The sequence below is a fragment of the Puma concolor genome, unplaced genomic scaffold, assembly GCF_028749965.1.
Source record: "Puma concolor isolate L17-30 unplaced genomic scaffold, mPumCon1.1.hap2 unalloc_scaffold_38, whole genome shotgun sequence".
In the NCBI taxonomy this organism is placed as follows: Eukaryota; Metazoa; Chordata; class Mammalia; order Carnivora; family Felidae; genus Puma; species Puma concolor.
The window spans coordinates 249698-276761 of record NW_028240245.1 but is presented as its reverse complement, the minus strand read 5'-3'; the positions used below and the strand labels follow the sequence as shown (position 1 = coordinate 276761).

At 37.8% G+C, this 27064-nt stretch overlaps 1 protein-coding gene across 1 annotated transcript in view; it reads right to left on the bottom strand.

Annotated features, from left to right (window-relative positions):
• LOC147571242 (EF-hand calcium-binding domain-containing protein 13-like) overlaps positions 1-27064 on the bottom strand; it is a 176006-nt gene that overhangs the window by 26930 nt on the left and 122012 nt on the right. Inside the window, 7 exon segments of the mRNA XM_086696508.1 lie at positions 8076-8180; positions 11715-11768; positions 13841-13903; positions 16635-16778; positions 19389-19460; positions 20363-20506; positions 26902-26974. Coding sequence (XP_086552634.1) covers positions 8076-8180; positions 11715-11768; positions 13841-13903; positions 16635-16778; positions 19389-19460; positions 20363-20506; positions 26902-26974 — 655 coding nt within the window.

Sequence of the window (27064 nt, the reverse complement as noted above, 5' to 3'; positions counted from 1 at the left end):
AAGAATAAAAGACCTGGCAGGCACCATTTCTCTCCCCTACCCCCACCCTAATCCAGATACCCAGACAGCTGCAGGAACCAGCTGGAACACTTGCCATGTAGCTTGCTAACACCGCTTGACCCACCCCTGCATTCTCCTGCAGACTGCCCCCTCCAACCATCCCCACTGGGCAGGAGTCCATCCAAAGCAGCACTAGATGCCTCTCATTTTGTAAGCAGCAGGCAGCTCCAACACTGTCCAGGACCACTCCCAAGTGACTCTTGCCCTGGGAGAGGGAACATAATCACACACATCAGTTTGACTATATTCCCAGCTCTGGGATGGGTACAGACCTCTGACTGCCAGCTCTACCCACCAATGAAGATCTCACAGCGGGCAGCAGAAAGTGAGCACCCTGATGTTTGGTGCAACCACAGCTCTGGCAAATGGGGTGAGGGCAGGCATCTGGTCTGACCCAACTCAAGCCCAAGGTGGCCCCAGACTGGCCCTTTAGCATCACAGGGACCAAACCTTGTCCACAACAGGCAAAGAAGGCCATTGCAGATGACAACTGATGGCAAACATGACTCAACAATCACAGCCCTAGGGCATGCAACACCCAGAGAAGACAGCTGAAATGCTAGTTTTTGGTGAACAGGGGACATTACACAACAGGACACTACAGGGCCTCTTCTTCATAAGACCGCTTTTTTCAAGATCAGGGACATAGCTGACTTTCCCAATACATAGAAACAGACACAGGGAGTTAGACAAAATGAAGCTGCGGCCTATGTCCCAAATGAAAGAACAGGTCAAAATCACAGCAAAAGAGCTAAATGAAACAGAGATAAGCAATATACCCGATAGAGAATTTAAAGTAATGGTCATGAAGGTACTTACTGGATGTGAGGAAAGAGTAGAGGATCATAGTGAGAAATTCAACAAAGATATGAGAAAATACAAAAAAAGAACCAGAGATGAAGAACTCATTAACTAAAATTAAAAACACACTAGAGTGAATAAATAGTAGACTAGAGGAAGCAAAAGAACAGATCATTACTGAAAGAACAGTAATGGAAAGCAACTAAGCTGAAAAGGAAAGAGTAAAAGAACAATATAAAATGAGAATAGAGAACTCAGTGACACCATCACATGTAATAACATTAGCATTATAGGGATCCCAGAAGGAGAAGAGAGAGAAAAGCGGCCAGAAAAGTTTGTTAGAAGAAATAATAGCTGAAAAATTCCCTAATGTGGAGAAGGAGACAAATCAAGATTCAGAAGACTCTGAGTCCCCAACAAAATAAACCCAAGGAAGTCTACACCAAGACACATAATAATTAAAATGGCAAAAAATAGTGGTAAAGAGAGAACTTTAAAAGCAGCAAGAGAAAAAAGTTATATGCAAGGGAAACTCCTTAAGTCTATCCGCTGATTTTTCAGAAGAAACTTTGCAGTCCAGAAGGGAGTGGTATGATATATTCAAAGTGCTGAAAGAAAACAACCTGCAACCAAGAATACTCTATCCAGCAAGGCTATCATTCAGAATAGAAGGAGAGACAGAGTTTCCCAGACAAACAAAAGTAAAAGGCATTCCTCACCATTAAACCGGTCTTACAAGAAATGTTAAGAGGAATTCTTTGGAAAGGAAAGGCCATAATCAGGAGCAAGCAAATTAGGAAAGGAAAAAAATTCACGGGGGCATACAAACATAACCAAAGTGGTAGATCAATCACTTATAAAACCAGTATGGAAGTTAAAGCACAAAAGCAGTAAAATCAATTATAGCTATAGAAATCAGTCAAGGAATTCACAAAATAAAAGGAAGTAAAATATGAAATCATACATATAAAATGTGTGTGTGGGGGGGGGGAGGGGAGAAATTTAGTGCTTTTAGAATGGGTTCAAACTTAAGCAACCAGCACCTAATATAGGCTGCTTATATGCATAGGATATTATATATAAACCTGATGGCAACCACAAATAAAAAAACGTGTAATAGATATGCAAAAAACAAAAGAAAAAGATATTGACGCATATCACTAAAGGCCATCAAACCACAACGGAAGAAAGCAAGAGAAGAAAGGAACAAAGAAGAACTACAAAAGCCACCAAAAGCTACTAGAACCGATAAATGAAATCAGCCAAGTTACAGGGTACAAAATCAATATACAGAAATCTGTTGCATTTCTACACATTAATAATGAAGTAGAGAAAGAGAAATTAAGAAAACAATCCCATTTTCAATTGCACCAAAAATAATAAAATATTTAGGAGTAAATTCAGCCACAGAGGTGAAAGACCCATACATTGAAAACTATAAAATATTGATGAAAACATTGGAAGATGACATAAACAAATGGAAAGATATTCCATGCTCATGAAGTAGAAGAACAAATACTGTTAAAATGTCCATAGTATGCAAAGCAATCTACAGATTTAATGAATTCTCTATCAAAATACCAGTAACAAATATAACAAATAGTCCTAAAATTTATACGGAACCTCAGAAACCCCGAACAGCCAAAACAATCTTGACAAAGAAGAACAAAGCGGGTGGTATCACAATTCCAGATTTCAAGTCATACTACAAAGCGGTAGCAATCGAAACAATATAGTACTGGTATAAAAAGAGACATATAGACCAATAGAAAAGGGTAGAAAGCATATAAAGCATATTTAGGCATATAATCCACAATTATATGGTCAATTAATCTTTGACAAAAGATTATACAATGGGAAAAAAGACAATCTCTTCAACAAATGGTGCTGGGAAAACTGGACAGCTACATATAACAGAATGAAACTGGACCACTTTACACCCCACACCAAGGGATACTAAAATGGATTAAAGACCTAAATAGGAGACTTACTGCTATAAAAATCTAGAAAAGAGCACAGGCAGTAATTTCTCTGACATTGGCCGTAGCAACATTTTTTTCTAGATATGTCTCCTGAGGCAAGGGGAATAAAAGCAAAAATAAACTATTGGGATGCCATCAAAATAAAAACTTCTGCATAGCAAAGGAAATAATCAACAAAATTAAAAGACAACCTATTGGATGGGAGAAGATATTTGCAAATGATGTATCTGATAAAGAGTTAGTATCAAAATGTATAAAGAACTTACACCAAGTCAACATCAAAAAGCCCCAAATAAACCAATTAAAAAATGGGCAGAAGACACAAGCAGACATTTCTCCAAAGAAGACATACAGATGACCAACAGACATGTGAAAACAAGCTCAATATCACCTATCATCAGGGATACACAAATCAAAACTACAATGAGATATCACCTCACACCGGTCAGGATAGCTAAAATCAAAAACACAAGAAACAACAAGGGTTGGTGAGGATGTGGAAAAAAAGGAACTCTCGTGCACTGTTGGTGGGAATGCAAACTGGTGCAGCCACTGTGGAAGACATTATGGAGAGTCCTCAAAAAAATTAAAAATAGACTACCCTATGATCCAGTAATCACATTACTGGGTATTTATCCAAAGAATACAAAAACACTAATTCAGAAGGATATGTGCACCTCTATGTTTATTGCAGCATTATTTACAATAACCATACTATAGAAGCAGCCCAAGTGTCCATCAGCTGATGAATGGATAAAGAAGATGTAGTGTGTGTGTGTGTGTGTGTGTGTGTGTGTATATATACACGCACATATATATATATATACACACACACACACACACACACACATACACATACATATATATAATGGAATATATATATATATAATGGAATATATATATAATGGAATATATATATAATGGAAATTATATATATAATGGAATATATATATAATGGAAATTATATATATAATGGAATATATATATAATGGAAATTATATATATAATGGAATATATATATAATGGAATATATATGTAATGGAATATTATTCGGCCATAAAAAGAATGAAATCTTGCCATTTGCAACAACATGGATGGAGCTAGAGACTATAATGCTAAGTGAAATAAGTCAATCAGAGAAAGACAAATATCAAAGGATTTCACTCATATGTGGAATTTAAGAAATAAACAAACAAAGAGAAAAAAAAAGAGTGAGAGAAACTAAGGAACAGACTCTGAAGTACAGAGAACACACCGATGGTTACCAGGAGGCAGATGGGTGGGTGGGTTGGGGGATGAGTGAAGTAGGTAATGGGGACTGAAGAGTACACTTAGCTGATGAGCACTGAGTAATGTATAGAGCTGTTGAATAATGTATAGCTGTCACTAGAATGTATACCTGAAACTAATATAACACCTTATGATACATATACTTGAATTTAAAAAACAAAAATTTTTTTAAAAATTCAGTATGTAGAACACAGACATCCAAGCAAATAGGCAACAGACATGAAAGGAGCTTTATAGGGGCGCCTGGGTGGCGCAGTCGGTTAAGCGTCCGACTTCAGCCAGGTCACGATCTCGCGCTCCGTGAGTTTGAGCCCCGCGTCGGGCTCTGGGCTGATGGCTCAGAGCCTGGAGCCTGTTTCCAATTCTGTGTCTCCCTCTCTCTCTGCCCCTCCCCCGTTCATGCTCTGTCTCTCTCTGTCCCCAGAATAAATAAACGTCGAAAAAAATATTAAAAAAAAAAAAAAAAAAAAAGAAAGGAGCTTTATAGCAGAGGTATCCAAATAACCAGTAAACATGAATGCTCAACATCATTAATCATTAGGGAAATCCAAAAATAACAGTGGGATACCACAGCATGCTCACCAGAATGGCTACAATGGAGAAGAGAGATAATACCAAGTATTAGCAAGGATGTAAAGCAATTGTTGATGTGTCAAATGGTACAACTGCTTTAGAAAATGGATTGACAATATCTACTCAAGTACACACAATCCCATCTTACAACAAAGAAATTTCATTTCTAGGTGGATGGCCTAGAATTGTGCACATATGTTCACCAAAAGGCATATACAAGAATATTCATAGCAATATGTTCTTCATAACTGCTCCACACTAGAAATGTCCTGTGATGGTAGACTGGATACATATCTTGTGGTATACTGACCCAGTGGAATATCGCACGGCAATTCAGGTACAACGAGCTAGTCAGAAATCATTTTACCTACTACCGCACATTCTCTAAAGATCTCCTTGACTATAATTTGACTGTACAATATGCAGCAATGAAAACTAACAAACTGCCGCTACATGCAACAATGTGGACAAATCTCAGAGAATAAGATGTAATACAATGTTACATGAAAGAAGTCAGACATCATGGAACACAGATCAGATGACTGCATTTATACAAATTTCAAAAGCGGGTGAAACTAATCTGTGGTCCTAGAATACAGGCTGCAGTTACCTCCAGAGAGTCCAGAGGACATGACTGTGAAGTGGTAGAGTGGCTCTTCTGTATTATTGATAATGTATTCCTTCATCCAGGTGATAGATAAATACGTATGTTCACTTGGTAATAATTCTTAAGCTGGACACATTACACAATGTAGTAATTACGTGTTTCATACTTCAGTAAAATCTCTATCACAGGAAAAAATATAATTTAGTGTAGACTTGGGATCTCATATTTATAGTAATTTCTCACTGACCTGTAATAACTTGTACTGAATCTATCAATGTTTTTAGATCAGTCTTCCCTTTAGCTAAAAAATAAGACATAATGGAGATACAAAGCAGGTTCTTTAAAAAATTATAAAATAAGAAACCAGAAATAAGCTACATTTCATTATTCCACATCACCATTTGGGCTCACTTGAATTGCTTAATTCTTAGTTTTATGACATTGATTCTATTTTACTTTTTTAAATTTTTTTAATGTTTTAATTTATTTTTCTTTGAGACAGAGAGAGACAGAGTAGGAGCAGGGGAGGGGCAAAGAGAGAGGGAGACACAGAATCCAAAGCAGGCTCCAGGTTCTGAGCTGTCAGCACAGAGCCTGACGCAGGGCTCGAACTCACAGACTGTGAGATCACGACCTGAGCTGAAGTCGGACGCTTAACTGACTGAGCCACCCAGGTGCCCCAAGACATTGATTCTATTTTAGTAAGCTGGCCTTTGACCCTTGAACCATAAAGTCTGGCCCATGGAAAAATATGCTTTTACTCAGCTCTTTTAGTCCTTATAAACAGGATAGAAAATACCATCCATGCAAGTTAATTCTCTAAAGGCCCTCAATTCTGGTAATGCTATGACTCTTAAGTATGAGTCTCTAGTGAAGAAAAGTCTATTTTCATCTCTGGTTCATTGCTAATATACTCTGATTCTCCCTGTTGCTCAGAATTGCTGCAAATGATTACAATGTACTAGAAGTAAGTATTAGTGGCCTGACCAAAGGCAGTTTTTGTTTTCCTTAGGAATCATTCACTTTTTCGCTCATTTACTCTATCATCTCTCACTCAACATTTATAGGGTGCTTACTTATAGGCCAGACACTCTGCTACGTACTAGATACAGAATAACCTTTTCTATTCTAAGGTCACATTAAAGTGACAAGACAGGCAAATAAGCATACATTTACACAATGTGGCAATTATAATGAAAAATGTATGCAGTTATTGTGGAAACACAGAGAAGAGACATCTAATGGAGCCTGGGTATTTAAAGAACTTACTAGAAAAAGTGCCCTCAACTCTAATAAGCAATGGTGAGGAGTAGGTCAAACAAAGGGGAAGGGGAAACCCTCTGAATAGCGGGGAAAGTATAAACAAAACAAAGATGCGACAAAAAGCATGATATATGTATGCTTGGAATAAAAGTTCAATGTTAGTGAGGGTAAAATACTAGATTGAACAGATAAGGCCAACCCAGATAATGAAAGAGCTTGTTTGCCATAAAAAGGACTTGAGACAATCCCAAGTACCTAACTGAAAGCCATTAAAGGATTTTAAATTGGTGCAGAATGTCATCAGATTTGCATCTTATATGGATCACTCTAACGTCTAATATTTTGTGGAAGCCGTTGTAGTAGCTGAAGTCAGGAATGAAAGGACCTAAAATAGGGCAGTGGTAGCAGGGAGTGAGAGAAACTGATGCATTTACCTATGGGATTTTTTCCAATGGTTTATTATGAAAATTTGTAAACATATAGCAAAGTTGAAGGAACTGTGCAATAAACACCCATATGCCCACCATCTGATTCTACTATTTAACATTTTACTATACTTGGCTTGTCACATATCCATCCATCTACCCATCTGTGTGCAGTAATTTTTAAATTTAGGTTTATATAAAGGTAAAACTTACAAAATTAGGTGACAGATAATCCAGATAGTGGTTGACAGGAATTGGGGGAATCAAAAATGAATTCCATATATCTAGCTTAGGTGAATAGATGGATAGGGAGAGCACAAATGAGATTGAGAATACAGGACTAGGAGACTGGACAGGAAAATACTGAATTCAGTTCTAAATTCTAAATTCAGTTCAGTTGGGAAAAAGAAGCATCCCATGGAATATCCAAGTAGAAATGTCTAGCAGGCATTTGGATACACCAGTCTGAAGCTGTATAGAAACACAGATTTACAGTCATAAGCATGTAGATGATAGGTTGAACAAAAGACAGTGATGAGATTACCCAGGTAGAGTATGCAAAATGAAAATCAAAAAATGAGAAGATCCAGGTTAGGAGGAAAAAAACACAGAAGCCAAAGGAGAATAATTTCAAGAAGGTGAGGATTATCACCAATACAAAAGACCGTAGAAAGCTCCAATGAAAAGTGAATAATGTCTAATGCAACTAGCAAATGGCAGGTTACTGGTGCCCGGAGAGAACTTTCAGTGGTATTATGGGGCTGTGTCCGAAGAGAGGAATGATGGGGAATGTGGGAAGGGTACACAGTGGGCTTGCATTTATTTCCTTTCCCATCGTTTAACTGTGCTTCCTCAACATTCCCAGATGTGAAAGATGGTCTTGGAATCAGTCTAGTCAAGTGCTTTGTGTTCTATATACATTCAGAAAATGGAAGACAGGATTAGTTCTTGTTCTAGAACTACATTTTTCCCTACATTTTACATCACAAAATTAATCTGGTTTCAGAATAACGCTTACATAGACCCTCGAGACCAAATTTTCCTGAAAGACTTTTTATATCTAAAATGAGTCACCATAAAGTGGAAGTTTTCTTTTCATCTCTCCAGAATCTTCTTTGGCGAGTTCAAAGCCCATGTTCCCTAGTATCTCGTCCAGGTCTCTGACAGCTACTGTCTCTCCTCAGGGAAAGAGAAAAAAATATGAAAATTCCTACTAATGCTGAAATGTTCCATATATTTTACCCATTTATTATAGACTTGGCAGAAATATGCAAGATCCATGGAACATGTTTCAGTTTACGGCAGGGCTTCAATACGGTTAGAATTAAGCTCACTTCTCTTAAACCTTTTTGGAAAAATAACCATATACACCATAAACTTCTAAAGGAACAGAATTAGTTTCCAGTGTATAATTTTTATGATAGAAACAGGCAGGGGGCGCCTGGGTGGCTCCGTCAGTTAAGTGTCCGACTTCAGCTCAGGTCATGATCTCACAGTTCCTGGGTTCAAGACCCACATCTAGTTCTGTGCTGACGGCTCAGAGCCTGGAGCCTGCTTCAGATTCTGTCTGTCTGTCTGTCTGTCTCTCTCTCTCTCTCTCTCTCTCTCTCTCTCTCTCTCTCTCTGCCTCTCCCCCACTCATGCTCTGTCTCTGTCTCTCAAAAGAAAATAAATGTTAAACATTTTTAAGAAAAATAAATGGGCAGTTCCAGTGAAACGAGAACATCACCATGGTTGGAGTAAGAACACAAGGGTTGAATATTGTTCTCTACTATTTATTATCTACTGGAACTTAGGTAAATAACCTAACTTTGAGTCCTAGTTTTCTGTTGTATGAAACAAAGATGAGACTATCTTGCAGAGCTTCTGTGAAGATAAAATAACACTTATGAAAAGATCTAGGATTCTGTCAGGTATGTAGCAGACGTTTGATACGTTTTGTTTTAAATTTTTTTTTACATTTATTTATTTTTTAGAGACAGAGCGAGACAGAGCGAGACAGAGCAAAGCGGGGGAGGGGCAGAGAGCGAAGGAGACACAGAATCTGAAGCAGGCAAGCATTCAGCACAGAGCCCAACGTGGGGCTCGAACCCACGAACAGGGAGATCATGACCTGAGCTGAAGTCGGTCACCTAACCAACTGAGCCACCCAGGCGCCCCGCGTGATACATTTTAATAACTACATCTAAGCCAAAGTAGCATTGGCTTCCTTTTTTTTTTTTTTTTTTTTTTAGCTCTAACTAGATTCATTGCCTGTGCTAACCAAAATCACAGAATAATTACATTCTTATTCTGCATTTCACAATTAACCTGCAGTAATAAATTCTGTCTCTTGTCTTGGAAAATTTGTTAAAATTCATATCAATAAGATCAATATAAAAGCCCCAAAGAAAACAACCTGCCAAGATAAAATAATTTCAATTATATTGAATCCATATGTTGGAGAGTATCAGGATTCTTTATCACACGATTAGGAAGTAAGACAATAAGTGATCCATTGCGAGTGGTTTGTTGATTCATCATCAATCTCACCTTGGAAAGGTAAGATTTCACAATGATACAGCTTCCTGTTAGCTAAAGACAAGGCAAAATTCAAATCACAGAGAAAGAGAAGTGGAATTCATAGAACTGCTTAAGTTTCATAAAGAAGCACTTTTCTCATTTGGCTTATACATCTGGAATACCTATCTCCATAATAATATAAAAGCTAGGTCAAAATCTTTTCCCCTTGAAGCAGCTGTGAGTGACATCCTGCCATGTTGAAACATGTGGAACAGGTATGACATTGTAAATTGTACTCATGTATTTTTCTTCTTCATATTCCTTTTCTTCCATAAAATTTTTCCTATTCAGCCATAGAATTTATATAACTCAGAGGAAAGAGGGTTTTTTTTTAATTTTCAAAAGCTACTTTTTATAAAGCAAACCTGAAAATCTAACATTTCGTTTTACTGTGAACCAGAGGGTTGAAAGGGAAAAAAAAAATGACACAAGGAAGCTCCCTTTCCCCCTTCTTCCCGTATCCTATTTGGTAAGAAGAGGAGGGGAAAAGTCTGTTAACTACCTGAAGGGAGTGGGTGAGGGGAGGAGAAACAGGTGATGGCGGAGAAACAGTTTCACATCTGAAAGTGGTATCACACTGTATGTTAACTAACTGGAATTTAAACAAAAACTTAAAAAATAGAGTTAACCTAGCTTCTTCCGGTTTAATATAAAAAGTTCCTTTTTGGTTGACCTAGTTTATTTTGGGAAATTCTCAGTTTTTCAAATCTTTCCGCACGTCCGCTCTGAGAGGCCTCCTCGTAGTATCAGGGAAAGCTTGGGGGTCCTGCTGCCCGTAAAGGAGGGCGGCCAGACCTTGGGTTGCCCTCTGGATTCTCGATAGCTTCTTCAACAAAATCCACATTTCATGAGCCCTGACAGCCCATTTCATGAGTCCTGACATCTCCTGCTGAAGTTGATGGCCTGAGAAACTTGTGGTCTGTGTCGTTGTGGTCTGTGTCGTTGTTGTTTTGTTTTTTAGCAAAGTCAAGGTTCTTTGGTCCTTCCTTCACTAACTTGGTTGGCTAAGCCCTAGCATTCACTGGTGATGAGGTCCTCTGTGTCTCAGTCAAGTATTCTATTAGTCCCGAGACCATACTGCCTACTCCATAGCCTCTGGAGGGATCACCTCTCCCTTTGACTTGGTGTCCCATGGCAGACCCACTGACCTCCATCTCTGAGAAACCTTCTACATTGCTTACTGGGAGTACGTGGGAAAACTGGATATCCTTCATACCACACAAAGCCAAAGGGGGCAAAGCGGCGGCCTGTTTCCAGCCCTCCCTCTGCCTAAGAACACCATACCACAATATCTATTCTGGTGAAAATGGCATCTTGTCTGGACACCCAATGAGGTGGTGACATCCCAGAGTTCCAAATAGGAAGCACGACAAAAGGTCTCCTTGGTTTTTTCTATACCCTCACTCCCATCCCATCAACACATCTAGAGTTTTTCTTCTATCTTACCTCCTATCAAGGTTTGATTAGAAAGAGGGGTTGAGGGTAGAGATGACGGGGATGTGCAGCAGGCAGCAAGAACACTTAAACCTTTTTTTGAGAGAGAGAGAGAGAGAGAGATCTTTATCTCTATTTCTCCCCCCAGTTGCACTTTCTTAAACCATAGATTCATAAATACAGAGAACAAACTGTTGGTTGCCAGAGGAAAGGGGAGTTGGGGGGGGGGGATGCATGAAATAGGTAAACAGAGTCACAAAGATGAAAAGTACAGCATAGGGAATATAGTCAGTAATATAATAACGTTGTATGATGACAGATGGTAACGACATTTACCATGGTGAGCAGTTAAATAGATAATTATTGAACCGCTACATTGCACACCTGAAACTAGTATAAAGTTGTATGTCAACTACACTTCAATAATTTAAAAAATATTGCTAAGAATACTGTTGCAAAAATATGTTTTAAAAGCATTACTATCTCAGGTGTGCCTGGGTGGCTCAGTTGGTTAAGTGTCTGACTTCAGCTAAGGTCATGATCTCATGGTTCATGGGTTCAAGCCCTGCATCAGGCTCTGTGCTAACAGCTCAGAGCTTGGAGCCTGCTTCTGATTCTGTGTCTCCCCATCTCTCTGCCCCTCCCCCCCTCGCAAATCAATAAAACATTTAAAGAAGTTTAAAGCATTGCTCTCTCAGTTTTATATCAACTTCTTACCTGTAACGGTTTCAGCTTTATTCATTAGTTTATTAGGTTCAACTGTTCCATCAGCTGTAAAATGAGGTACAAATTACAGAGATCATAATGAGATTCAAACACATGAAATTCTTTTTTTTTTTTTTTAATTTTTTTTTTTTTTCCAACGTTTATTTATTTTGGGGACAGAGAGAGACAGAGCATGAACGGGGGAGGGGCAGAGAGAGAGGGAGACACAGAATCGGAAACAGGCTCCAGGCTCTGAGCCATCAGCCCAGAGCCCGACGCGGGGCTCGAACTCCCGGACCGCGAGATCGTGACCTGGCTGAAGTCGGACGCTTAACCGACTGCGCCACCCAAGCGCCCCTCAAACACATGAAATTCTTAACTGTGAAACAGAGCATAAGAAATCAACAATTTCCCATGATTTTTACTACAACTGTACTTCTCTCCCCCCGCTCCGCCCGTGCCTTCATATTCTTTTCTGTGCTCCACCCCACCAGGTACATAACCCTACACACCAGTATTGCCATTCAAAATGCTTTTATTACCTGCCCTGGTCTATAAAGTCCACGTTAGGACTACCTCACCTCTATTCCCACTTCTCTGCAAACTAGGGGGTCTGGGACATGAGCAGTCATCTCATGTAAAAATAATTCCATTTTTACAGACTGATTCATTTAGTCCTGTTTCCTTCACATCCAGTTCCCTGTCGATGTCAGTTAGGCCCTTCCACTTTCATGCTCCCCTTGCCTGTGGAACCCTGTCTGGTCCTAGCTGTGGTTCCCATTGCTCGCTCATCGCCCTCCTTGGTCAACCTTGTGACCGTCTCAGGTATGATCATATCACCAAAAGGGGGGAGGCAAGATAAGGGCTTTTTATCACATTTTGATTTTTTTTAACATTTATTCATTTTTGAGAGACAGAGAGACAGCGCGTGAGAGGGGGAGGGGCAGAGAGAGAGGGAGACACAGAATCCAAAGTAGGCTCCAGGCTCTGAGCTGTCAGCACAGAGCCCGAAGCGGGGCTCAAACTCACCGACCGCCAGGTCAGGAACTGAGCTGAAGTCGGACACTAAACCGGCTGAGCCACGCAGGTGCTCCTCACATTTTGTAATCATATAAAAATAGTAGATAAATTGCTTAATGGTTAGGTTGTTCCACAACTTTCAACATTTTGATATTTTTTCATCAGATTTGCAAGTTAAAGGATTTGTCAGTGTTTCTTTAAATGACAGTAATGCACGTTACCCTATGCATAAAATGTTCTTAGATTTATAAAGTTGAAACTCCTGCCTTTTAATATTGTAAAAAACAAACAAACTTGTATCTTGTAAATTTTTTCCTGCATTGAGCTATTTAATAGCAGTGTAATACAGCTGTATTTATTCTATAGAAATCCTTTTCTTCGGAAGCTGATTCTTTATCATGTCTTGATTCTGTTTTCAAAGTGCAGAATAGCATTTTAAAAGGAGAAAGGAGGAAAAATTGAAAAAAAAAAGTTTAAAGAGCAGAATGTTGTGTGCCAGGCCTTTCTTGGTGGATTGGACTGGGTATACATGGTAACGGTGGCAGTTTAGGATGCTACCCCGCTCCTAAAGTCCGAGCCCTTCGTCGGGCTCGGTGCTGACGGCTCAGAGCCTGGAGCCTGCTTTGGATTCTGTGTCTCCCTCTCTTTCTGTTCCTTCCCCGCTCATGCTCTGTCTCTCTCTCTCTCTCTCTCTCTCAAAAATAGAAAACATTAAAAATTTTTTTTAAATAATAAAAAGAATATTGTGGGATCTTAATGATGCTTTTTGAATCAGTGATACAGAGGAAAGGTTGCCAAAGTATTCCTAGAAACGTAAGTTTGGATCTAAAGTACTAACATAACATAGCAAATACATTTCCATCTTTCTTCCACACCTCCCAAATGGAACTTTTGGAAACCATAACATTTATTCTCAAGGAGGAGAGCCTAAAGCATAACACTTAAGGTAACTTTTTTTTTATTTTTATCATTTTCTATGGTTCTTTCTATAAGAATTTTATATCTAAGAAGTTTACAGTAATAAAAAGACTTCTCACAACATAGAACCATGTGAACCATGTCTATGTCTATGTCCCCTTCCACTGACAGGTGCTTCAGAATCTTACAAAACTCTTTACCTGACATCTCCATCTTCATGTTTCCTAGAAAAGTGTCTAAGTTGCTGTCATCAACCTTACTTCCTAGGAGAAAAATAGAAGCGGTAAAAGCTATGAGAATGGGAAATGCTAATAATTTTCAATTTCAGAAAAATACTTCCTATTATCTTCACATCGCTATATTCCATTTCAGTGTGAAAAGAAGAGTCTTTTGACATGTATTCAGATGCACACTTTCAGTTATTCTATCAGAAATAGAAACATGTTCTTTTGATCATTTTAAAGAGAATATGGCTATAAGCACAGGAACATTTAACCCAGTACAGCCCATATGATATTAGACAAGAAGTGTTACTGGCTGATGTTGAGGGAACAGTTAGGAGCCAGTATGTAAAATGTGGTAGGGGCACCTGGGTGGCTCAGTCGGTTGAGCGTCCGACTTCGGCTCAGGCCATGATCTCACGGTCTGTTAGTTCGAGCCCTGTGTCGGGCTCTGTGCTCACAGCTCAGAGCCTGGAGCCCGCTTCGGATTCTGTGTCTCCCTGTCTCTCTGACCCTCCCCCGTTCATGCTCTGTCTCTCTCTGTCTCAAAAAAATAAATAAACATTAAAAAAATGTGGTAAATAAAGAGTCATGTAGCCATAGAATGAGGAATCAATTTTCAGCTTGTACTCAGAGGAAAAAGTGATTTCTCTTCCAATATGATACATTCGGTATTCTCTGCCAGCCAATTCATCAGGAAGATATAACAATCATAAATGCAGATGAGCCAAATTAGAGAGTCTAGAAAGTATATAACAGAACTGACAACATTTCATGGAGAAATAGAAAATACAACAATCATAATGAGAAATGTGAGCATCAAAAACACATGAGAAAAAGGTAGTAAATAACAAACAAGGCCAACATGGTTAATAGTGCTTAAATATTAAGTTTAGATCTGAAACTTTTTGGAAGCTAAGGCATAAAAGGGAACTCAGGTTATTACCTACACAAAGAAGCACACTGGTCTTTGGAAGAGAGAATTTTTTTTTCTGATATTAAATTTCAAGGAGTGCCTGGGTGTCTCAGTCAGTTAAGCATCCAGCTCTTGATTTCAGCTCAGATCAGGATCTCATGGTCAATTGTGGGATGGAGAGCCACATCAGGCTTCACGATGGAGCCTACTTAAGATTCTTTCTCCCTCTCCCTCAGCCCCTCCCCTGCTGGTGAGCACACGTGCCCTGTCTCTCTCTAAAAAATCAATCAATCAATCAATCAATCAATCAATCATCTAAAGTTCAAGACACTTTTCATCACTAAATAATCTAATGGGCAACATCTTCTGACGATATAGTGACACTCTTGATATGGCTATTTTTAACACCAGTTCCCAAAAGCAGTTGATATATACTATCAGGAAGTTGTCTCAAAAAAGGCATTTCTAGGGACGCCTGGGTGGCTCAATCAATTAAGCATCCGACTCTTGATCTCAGCTCAGGTATGGATCCCAGGCATTTCTACAAAACATCTCTCCATAAATATTTTTTTGCTTATCAAAGCTACATATATGTGCTTATCCAAAAGTAGGTGGAAATGGTCAAAGAAGTAAACCTTGAATTTCTGCAACCATAGAGGGCACTTAAAAATGGACAATATGAAGTGGTTTGAATGTGTGTATAATTTTGGCTTGGTGTCAGAGATATTCTTCTCACTTAAATGTGCAAAATGTAAATCATTCCTTCCTTTTCAGCACCATCTGGCAAGAAAGGGCAGCTTATCAGAGAATTCAGAGGCTTAAGGTTACAGAAATACTATGCAAACCAAAAGAAGAAAAGGGTCCTTAACATTGTAATTGACAAACATTGTGCTAAAATTAAACTTTGAATTAGTGTATAAAGAGAAACTAGGGGCAAAAACATGGAGCTCATACAAAGAAATAACCGAAGAAAACAACGTTGAAATAACAAAAGAAAAAAAAACAAACCTGAAGAAAAATTCTCCTAACAGTAACAAAGATTTTCACTCATTTCTTAAAGAAGAATTATTGTAAATCAATATCAGGAACCCACTATATATCATACTCATATGTCTCACACAATTACACTTGAGTTAAAGTAGAGTAACTTGCAAACAGTGTAATTCTAAGTGCTGGTTTAGTCATTTTAATTAATGTGATTTTTTTTCTTCACAAGGTCCTTAGTGGAAAGATAACTGCAGTCAAGACTCTGGTCTCAGACTAGGCAGAAGAGGTAACTAGAACTCTCTAAAGGGCATGTTCTCATGTGCTACATACACATTTGACATGTGTGGAGTAAAGATACTAGAAAATTATGCCAGTGGTAAATCAGTTTAAGACCATCTCAAAATCTAGCTAGGGTTTTCCCAAGAGATCTATAACCTACATATCATTAGCTATCTCCATTCAACTGAAAATTCTTACTTTCAGGTAGAAATGAAAATCCTGAACTGACTAAATTGCCAATGAACCCTTCTAAATTCACTTTCCCATCTTCTGAAAGAAAACATGCATGTCAGAGAACAAGGAATATGAACAGAGATTGGCAACTGTAATTGCTATACTGAAAAACGTTTGATATTTTGTAGATTCCATCAAAAAGACAGACTCATGCGTATCATTCAGACACATACCCTCCTACCGTATAGATCCTCCTCTGTATGATGCTACTTAAAATAAGTAGAACCCAAGTGGGTAGTTGGTAGAAAAGAGCTCGGATAATCCATGAAGTGGATAAACGCTTTAAGGATTCTTGAAAAGTTCAAACACATGCATGTCAGCTAAGATAAAGGATACCTAGAAATGTTAAATACTCACCCGTGATAGCCACATTCTTCCGGGATCTTTGAATCGCATCTTGGGGTAATGGAACTCCTATATTTTTCATCATGGAGTCTAGATCATCAGGAGTGACCTCATTTTTCCTAATGGCGGCCAAAGTTTTCAAGGGGCCTTCTTTTTCTATATTCAAAAAAATATGCAATACATGAAGTTAAAAAATATGCAATATTCAGTGGGTCCTGAGTGACAATAATTACTACTAGTAGTACTACTACTGCTACTTCTACCACTTATTAAGTATTCAGCTTAGTGCTTGCTAAGCACTATGCTGAGTGCTTTATACACACCATCCCATTTTATCGTTTAAAAAAATTTTTAGAATGTTTATTTACTTTTGAGAGAGACAGAGACAGGGTGGGAGTGGGGGAGGGGCTGAGAGAGAAGGAGACGCAGAATCTAAAGCAGGCTCCAGGCCCTGAGCTGTCAGCACAGAGCCCTAGGCGGGGCTTGAACCCACAGACCGCGAGATCATGACCTGAGCTGAAGTCGGATGCTTAACTGACTGAGCCACCCAGGCACCCCTCCACCATCCCATTTTAATACAAAGATTCTGTGAGGTTGTTACCAATATTTCCCTTATTTAACAGATAAGGAAACCTAGCCTTAGAGAGGCTAGTCTGTCTAAGCATACACAGTTATTAAATGTAAAGCCAAGTGTGAAGTGCAGGCTGATTTCATAGAATGTTTAGGCGCTAGGCTAAACAGGGCATTGTAAATATTTAATTTGAGATTGAGGAATGATTACATATAAAGGAATCTCAGGACATCCGCTTATACTCATCTCTGGCATATCAGAGGCTGGGAATTCCATTAAAGCTAGGATAACTAAGCATAAAAGTAATTCTAGCAATTCTCTTGCCAAAAATTAGATAACCAGCCATAGTTTGATGTGACTATTCTTAATTTTTTTCATTCAGTGGATACTTGGATATATCCAACACATACATACAAAAAGTCCCCCAAATAATGGAAGGATTAGTTAGCACTGCTATCAATACCAAAAAAAGGTAACATTCATTTCTGAAAGTATCATGGTTCAATTGTTCAAGTAAGAAAACACATTTTAAACGTATTATGATAAACACTATCACATCATAAACATTAATCCTGTAAGAGATTTGCTTATAAACCACATACCTAGGAGAGTTTTATAGATCCCATTCAGAAAACCAGAGATTAAGGACAAAATATTTTGTCAGTTGAAAAAACATACCATTTGGGTCACATCCTAAACACCTACACTCTAGGGAATAATTTCATTTTTGTAGCTACCTAAATTAGGCCTTCTGAATTTTGTTCAGTTTCAATCTTGGGAATTAAAATTTAGAGGAAATTAAGCCATTTCAATTAATCTCAAGAACAAAGGCTCCAAGGAGACCCAGAAGTTCCACAGATATCACAGATATCTCACAGTTGGAGATGTCAATTAAATGAACACATTAAAACCAGATTACATTCAATGCCTCATGGCTAAGGCAGTGGAATAATGAGATGAATACCTCTTACAAAATATGGAGGAAGCTTGTATGTTTCAACATATTCCTACATGTTTCAATAGTTAATCTTCTCATGATAAAATCCCATTTTTATGAACATATAATAGGATAAAAAAAGAAAAGGTAACATTGATTTTTTTTTTTTTTTTAGTATAGCTGACACACAATGTTACATTAGTTCCAGGTATACAACTTAGTAATTTGACAAGTTTATACGTTATGCTCTGTTCACCACAAGTGTGAACCATCTGTCCCATTACATCACTATTACAATATCACTGACTGTATTCTTTATGCTGTGCCTTTTATTCCTGTGACTTATTCATTTCATAACTGGAGGCCTGTATCTCCCTCTCACCTTCACCCTTTTTGTCCAACCCTCAAGACCCTCCCTTCTGGCAACCATGAAGTTGTTCTCTGTATTTATAGGTCTGATTCTGCTATTTGCTTATTTATTTATTTGTTGTTTGTTTGGCTTTATTTATTTATTTATTTATTTATTTATAATTCTTCTTTGTATTTTTAAGTGAACTCTACACCCAATTTGGGTCTTTTTTTTTTTTTTTTTTTTAACATTTATTTATTTTTGAGACAGAGAGAGAGCATGAACAGGGGAGGGTCAGAGAAAGAGGGAGACACAGAATCTGAAACAGGCTCCAGGCTCTGAGCGGTCAGTACAGAGCCCAACGCGGGGCTCGAACCCACGGACTGTGAGATCGTGACCTGAGCCGAAGTCGGACGCTTAACCCACTGAGCCACCCAGGCGCCCCCCCCCCCCCCAATTTCGGTCTTGAACTTAAAAGCTTGAGATCAAGAGTCACATGCTCTACCAACTAAGCCAGCTAGGTGACCCTGTTTGGCTTTTTTTAGATTCCACTTATAATTTGAATCATATGGCATTCATCTTTCTCTGTCTGATTTATTCCACTTAGCGTAATACCCTCTAGGTCCATCTATGTTGTCTGAAATGGCATGATCTCATCCTTTTTATGGTTTCCTTATTCATTCAGCTATTAACACTTAGTTAATCCCTTTTGAGTGATGGAAAAATACTATAAGTTCATAAAATTTAAGTCAAGAAAAGGTCAGGACTAGGATCCCTTCCTGATTCATCATCCAAAGTACATTTGTTACATACATGATGTGCTTCAGCATTAGAAAACTGCACAAATGCATATAATCAAAGCTAAAGGATTCCACTCAAAATTTTTATTGTTAAAAAATTCTCACTTACTTTGAACTTTTGTAAGATATGGCATTTTCATTAACTGAGTCAGGAAATCTTTTAAGTTCACTTTCCCCTCGTCTGAAAATGAAACATCAAGAAATGAATGGTCTTTCACCCAAAGATACAAAGGGATGAGGTCAAAAGATATGCATGCTTACCAAATCTTCAGAACCAAGTTAGTCCTGTTTTCTAACTCTGATTCTGCTAAACACACCTCAGACTATAAAAAGGAACATGATTATGATAACTCTTGCAGTCTTTTTTCTTGTAGAGCCAATGAGTGTTTCATGAATTTTACACACATTTTAACCACTTGGGACCATTGTTTTTTGGTAAGTTTCCTCTCTGGTATGACATTCTCTGAATTTTTCAGCATTACAAGTCCTACTACCACTATCTATGTTACGAGGGAAGAAGATATTCCCTACAAGTACCATAAACCAAACCCCAACCGAAATACCTAATGGAGACTATATATATACTTATAAGCAAAGATATATTAGTAAAGGAAGTGTGCATCTTTTGTTTTTTATTAGCCATGTATTTGGAACTGAAGAAGAAGAAAAGTACCCCTTTGCTCTGCATGTAAGTTAAACCTCCCACTGGCAGGATTCCAAAAACACCACTGTAGCCCTCTGAGGACCGTGGGGAAACCAAACTGGTAAGTGTGTGTCACCACACTAAGGCTTGGCCCTGCATTTCAGGGGCTTGAGAGAGCTGCACAGCTCCTGTCCAATAAAAACGTATGATTCAAACCTCAGGAGGCAAAGCGATGGGATGAAGACAGGAAGATTATACATCCCTAGGATAATTCAATATGAGACTAATCCAAAGCAAATTCTCAGCCAAGCCTAATAGGGAAAATCTAATGTTGTTGAACTCACTGCATCTGATTCCTAATCAATCAGCTCTGTGGGTTTATGAGTGAAAGTAAACACGAGTGTGATATGGAATAAATGACTCAGAAAAGAAATACTTACTATCCAGAGAAATGGATGTAAGCATCTCCTGCAATTCTTCCTCTGGCAAATAAATCCCCAAGCCTTTCAGTATAGGTTTTATATCATCAACAACAACTTTTTCATTGGTGACTTTGTTTAACGCCTTTGCAAGTTCATTAACCTCTATCCGGAGAAAATACTTTCAGTTTAGATGCAAATTCTAAACAATTAGCTTAAACTATGATTCAAAAAACTAATATAGATACCTAGCATTTTTTAAGCATTCACCTTAAACACTCTCTTGAGGTACATACACATCTAACTCTCATTGTATACCTACAAAATAGATCACTTATAGGGCAAACTCATAGTAGAAATTAAGCCTTGATATCTGTCTCCTTCTGTCCATCTATCTTTGCCTCTCAAGTTTCTTACATCCTTTCAGTATGTGTCCAGGGATCTCTCTGCTGCCCCTAGTCACTGCCACCTCAAATCTGCCTCTTTCCCGTCCCTTTATTAAACTTAATTTGTCTTATACTGATTCTCTTGTACTTAGAGCTGAGAACCTTGGTATACACAAGTAACCGCTAATTAATCTGCTGATAGAATTGTTATTGTTTTTAATATATGAAATTTATTGTCAAATTGGTTTCCATACAACACCCAGTGCTCATCCCAAAAGATGCCATCTCTTCAATACCCATCACCCACCCTCCCCTCCCCTCCCTCCCACCCCCCATCAACCTAGAATTGTTATTTTTTTAATAATTGGAAACCAATGTTAACAGAAGAGAGAGCTTTGCTTCCCCCTCCGTGTCAGTTTCCTTCTTATTTAATAACAATACTTTAATAGTGGCCTAAGATAGGTAATACAAAAGAATGTCTTAATGATCGTAATTTCTGATGCTGTGAAAGATCCTAGAGAGCTTTTTTTTTAGAGGTTAACTATCCTTCCTAGCACTTTAAGTACTTACGTATTCTGTCTAGGAAAAACCCGTATTTATTCTCTAATAGTATATAATCAATCTGAATTTAGCACTTTGGAATATGGATTTATAACTTCTGACTGTGATGACTGTACTTCCTAGGTACAAAATGTGCTGACACTGCCTTTGTATTCAGGTAAAACTTTTCTGCCTAGAAATAGACACCTAAAAATATGATAGCTATAAGGTAGTTAGTAATTCCATTATGTATTTGGGGAAAGACAAATTCAGCCATATTATAATTTGCACTGTTATAAAGTAGGTATTTTATCATTCAGATTTTGTGCATTCCCAAATCTATCCCACATCTTTCTACTTTATTCCTCACAGACATCTAAGTCATTCTCACATGTTTTCTTTGGGCAGGCTAGTCTCCTCATCTAGAATATACATCTAAATTCTCTCCCCAGTCCAGCAACCGGTTCAAGGTCCATCTGCTCCTTTAGGCTTCCCCAGATTATCATAGTTCATTCTGATATACCATGATATATAATAATGGCATAATATCAGTATATATAAGATGTATTCTTCTCATTATACTTAAATTCTTGTAGCTCTTGTGGCTGGTGCCACATGATCTAGTATACAATCTTCTAAATGTCTTTTTTCTTTCATCTCACCATAACCTCCCTTATGAGCACAAGACCCGTGTGCTATAATACTTCTACGATCTCTACCATGCATACCAAATAGACTCACTAATTGTTACTTGATTATTGACTAATGTATTTTCTCCTCTGCTCCCTTAATGTTTCCATTCCTCTAGCCTATTGTCATGCCTACCTACTATTCTACTTCCCTCCATTCTGTATTACTGAGCTTCTCAAATGAGTAATTTAGTATTTCTTGCCCCTATTTCATCACCCAATCTCTATTTTAAGCCCCCATAGCCCTCTTGGAATGATACTACTTTACATTTGACCACTTTTTATAACTTATGGGGTACTTCTATATTACTTCTTTTGACAGCCACAAAAAAATCTTATGAAATATATAGGACATGTACTATTATCTATAGTTCAGCACATATACCTGTATTTTATATTTAGATGAAGTGATTTGTCCAAGATCATGAGGAAGAAAACATGAGACTACAGGTCAAACATTCTGATGCAGAGCACAATGCTTCTGCTATTACAAAGAACAGCAAATAACCTCTCAACCCCCTTCTTTGTCAGATCTAATAATCTTAGCCTTCACCGTCCTCTGTACAATTTGGGTAGCTGACTACCTGCCCTCACGTCTTAATTAGCCTCCTTCCTTCCAATTACAGAATGAGTACACGCCATGCCACGTGCTTAATGATTTACATTTTAACGGTGTTTGGTCTTAATACTCTTTAATATCAAGTTTCATTTCATTTAGCAATGTATTTTCAACATTTTCCCTTGTCAGCATATTATTCTAGGAGTATTATTTTTAAATGACCACATAGTATTCCACTGCATCCTATCTTTCTAAACCAAAATTCAGTGGAATCCTAATAATGAACCCTCTTAGAATTTTCTTTCAGAAGAATTGGCCCAATTTACACGAATACGTAGGAAGTGAAAAAAAAAAAAAAAGCCATTCATTTCACCACATCCTTTCCAACTCCTATTTTCTCCTTATTCTCTTCTTATTCTTCTGGAAGAACTGTAAGATCATGCTGTCAATCATTTCCTCCAACACCTTCCCACAAAAACATCTCTTCAGGAATTATATTACATTTATCAATTAAAGAGAAGTGACTTATGCATGATATGCGACATCTATCCATAAGATGGTAAAATCTTTCTCATTTTACCTTAAGGGGATTAGCATTAACTCAAAGATTGATAAAACAATCAAAGTAAAGAAATTGACTAAACAGATTAAGAATCTAGCCTAGAAGGTCTTGGTCATTGCTTTTTCTTCTCTATATTATCTCTGAGATTTATTTCTCCTGATTGTTATCCAGCTGTTACCTCCATGAGGCAATTACATGGCCAAATTACAGCTCCAGCTTTTCTCATGTGCCTATTTCTCTGGATAGTCTCTGAGGTACCATCATTGCTACTAACTTGAAATAAATATACTTTCAACTAGATTCATTCCTTCATTAACCTAAGTTGGAACCCATGGTTCTGTTTTCATTTGTTTCTCTCTAAACCCAGACACCACAGTTTTTTCCCCTTTTAGCATATCTCTTTCATTCATTTTTCCCTACTAGTCCATACTGAGGACCCTTTTCAGGTCCTCACCTCCCCAGGCCTGTATTATTTCCAAATGTTTCTAAATACTATTAAATACCACTCTTTCCCTCTCTCAATCCAATCTCCACACTGCAACGGGAGTGACTAGATTGATCATATCACTCTGTTGTTTAAAATCATTTCATTGGGGGCATCTGGGTGGCTCAGTCAGTTAAGCCTCTGACTTCGGTTCAGGTTATAATCTCGTAGTCCGCAAGTTCGAGCCCCACATTGGTCTCTGTACTGACAGCTCAGAGCCTGGAGCCTGTTCAGATTGTGCCTTCCTCTCTCTCTGCCCCTCCCCTGCTCACTCTCTCTCTCTCTCAAAAATAAACATTAAAAAAATAAATAAATAAATAAAAACACTTCATTGGTTTCCATTATATTTTGAACTCGATTCAAATTCCTTACCTTTATTTTCATTAAAGAATCTGAATGATCTGGTCCATGACCATCACTCGAACATCATCTTTTGCCAGTCTCTCCTTTTTTCACTAGACTTCAGCCAGAAAGGCCTTTCAGTTTCTTAAACATATGTGTTATTTCCTACCCTAGAACCATTCACAGCTTCTTCCTCTTGTCTGAAAGACGCTTCTGCCAACTCTTCCAGCAGCTGATTCCTTCTAATCCTGTAGGTTTCAGCCTAAATGTCACATGTCAGAACACACGCTTCCCTGGCCATCCTATTTAAATTAAGTCACTGCACCTTAACGCTCTACCGCCTCCTTGTACATTTCCTCCTTAACATTTAGCACAATTTGTAGTTATTTATTTGCTCATCTGTCTTTCTTCAGTGAATTCTCTGGGGTCAGAGACCAGTATTTACCTGTCTTGGTTACCAGCATAGTGTCACTCATTTGCTGACTGAATGGATTAAATAAACGATCTTCCTGCTTCTAGTGGCTCCTTAGTCCAATCCACTGTTAAATCAATCTTTAGAGACAGCTTAGTACCTGACACTCTCTTGCCCAAAGAGTGTATTGAGACCTGTTTTGAGCAAAACATTTAACAGCTCCTCCAATGTAGACCTACCAACTATCTCTCATTCCTTATCTTTCAAATCCTACTTACACCTCTGATCTTTTCTTCCCTTTTAAATCTCTAGGTGTCAATGTTTTCTGGCTTTCCCTCTACCTATCAAGCAAGATGCTACCCTTCCTTCACAGTTCCTCCATTTTTTTCGTAGGAATCTAATCTTCACCCAAACTCTTAAAATAATATGCATCACTAATTTGCCCTTACAGAATACTAGTTATATTTTCATGTCAATGACCTATCTTTTCATCTAGATTTTAAGATTTCTCACGGCCTACTTTATGCATATTTTTGTGTTCAATACATGTGTGCTGATCACGATAATATTAATCGGTAAGTTACAGCATTGAATGAATTTTGAAACTGAACCATTAAACTACAATACAGTAAAAGAAATATCTGCACATGGAGTCCAACACTTGCTGTGGGGTCTTAGGTAAGGTACAATTTCCTCGAACTTCACTTTTCTCTTTCTTTATTGTAAGATTTCTACTTAACAGGATAGTCATAAAGAATAGTTAAAAAATAAATTATGTGAGGGGCGTCTGGGTGGCTCAGTCGGTTAAGCGTCCAACTTCGGCTCAGGTTATGATCTCATGACGATTTGTGAATTTGTGATTTCGAGCTCTGCATCAGGCTCTGTGCTGATAGCTCAGAGCCTGGAGACTGCTTTGGATTCTGTGTCCCTCTCTCTGTCCCTCCTCTGCTCATAGTCTCTGTCCCTCTCAAAATAAATAAATATTTTTAAAAAAAGAATAATTATAAAAAAATAAATTATGTGAAAGTGCTTGGTAAAACATCAAACACTATGCAAAAATATTATTTGCCAACCATTAATGATATTATTTGAAACCAAAGAAAATAAAGTATACCTTTAGAGACTATGAGATAAAACTATGTACTTTTGACCCTAAGATACTTTTAATACTGAAAATAAGAGTTAAAGAAGAGTTTTGGTAAGTTCCTAAAACATTAGGCAATTAACTCATTTTTAAAGTGAGTTAGATATTTTCAAAATTATACTCAAAAGTTAGAGCATCCATCATGGGACGCTGCAAAATGTTTCTTGGTACCACAATCGAAAAGACAAAGATTCAAGTTGGAAGGATCACTGATCCCAATAAGTTAAATATATGAATTTCCATCAGGGGTGCCTGGGTGGCACAGTCAGTTGAGCGTCTGACTTTGGTTCAGGTCACGATCTCGGGCTCTGTGCTGCCAGCTCAGAGCCTGGAGCCTGCTTCGGATTCTGTGTCTCCCTCTCTCTCTCTGCCCCTCCCCTGCTCACACTCTGCCTCTCTCTCTCTTTCCAAAATAAATAAACAAAAAAAATTTTTTTAAATAAAAATAAATTTCCATCAGAATGAGAATTCACATGTTCTCTATGCAACTATAAAAAGGAATGAGAAAGGCCTTTATATTCTGATATGAACAAATATCCAAAATATATTACTGTATTAAAAAATCAAGGATACAGAACAATGTACATGTCATGCTCTCACGTAAAAAGTGAGGGAGGGATAGGTATGTGTATATATATATATATATATATATATATATATATATATATATATACATTCATACATATATATACATACATATATTCATATTTTCTCGAACGATCTAAGTACTTCCTGTCTCAAAAATAAATAAAACATTAACAAAAAATTAAAAAAAAAAAAAGAAACTAGTTACTTATTAGTTAGTTACTGGGGAAAAGGAATAGGAACTGAACAGACCAGGCAAGAAGGAGATTTTCATTGTGTATCTTTAAATACTTTTTTATTTATTTTTACTTAAAAAAATTTTTTTTAATGTTTTATTTTTATTTTTGAGACAGAGACAGACAGAGCATGAGCAGGGGAGGGGCAGAGAGAGGGGGAGACAGAGAATCCAAAGCAGGCTCCAGGCTCTGAGCTGGCAGCACAGAGCCTGATGCTGGGCTTGAACCCATGAACTGTGAGATCATGACCTGAGCCGAAGTCGAACGCTTAACCAACTGAGCCACCCAGTGCTCCAATACTTTTTTATTTATGATCTGTGTGAATGTATTACCTAATCAAAAACCTTAAATTTATTAAAACATTTTTAGGGTCACGTATTTTTGGCAACCTTGTTAGAAGACATATTATTTGCTTCAATTACAAACTTATAATGTTTCAAACTAGACTTACATGAACACAGGAAGCTCACCTTCATCTGAATACCCAAAATACTGAATGTATACCATTCATTTAATCTTGTAGCATATTAGTTATATGTTGATGTAAGTAGCCCATCACTTTTCAACAACTAGCTAAAAATTTCCTATATTCTGTGTTCAAAACTTCCTAATTATTCTCACCTCTAAAATCTCGAAAACGCTTAATGCTCTTCAGTGCTAAAAGGGCAGTCTTTAGAGAAGTATCTCCCTTTTCTGTGAAGACAAAAACAGAACAAAGAAAAATTAGTAGATTCAAGAAACATAAAGTACTTCCACAGCGAGCTAAATCGGTTCTCTTGCTGGC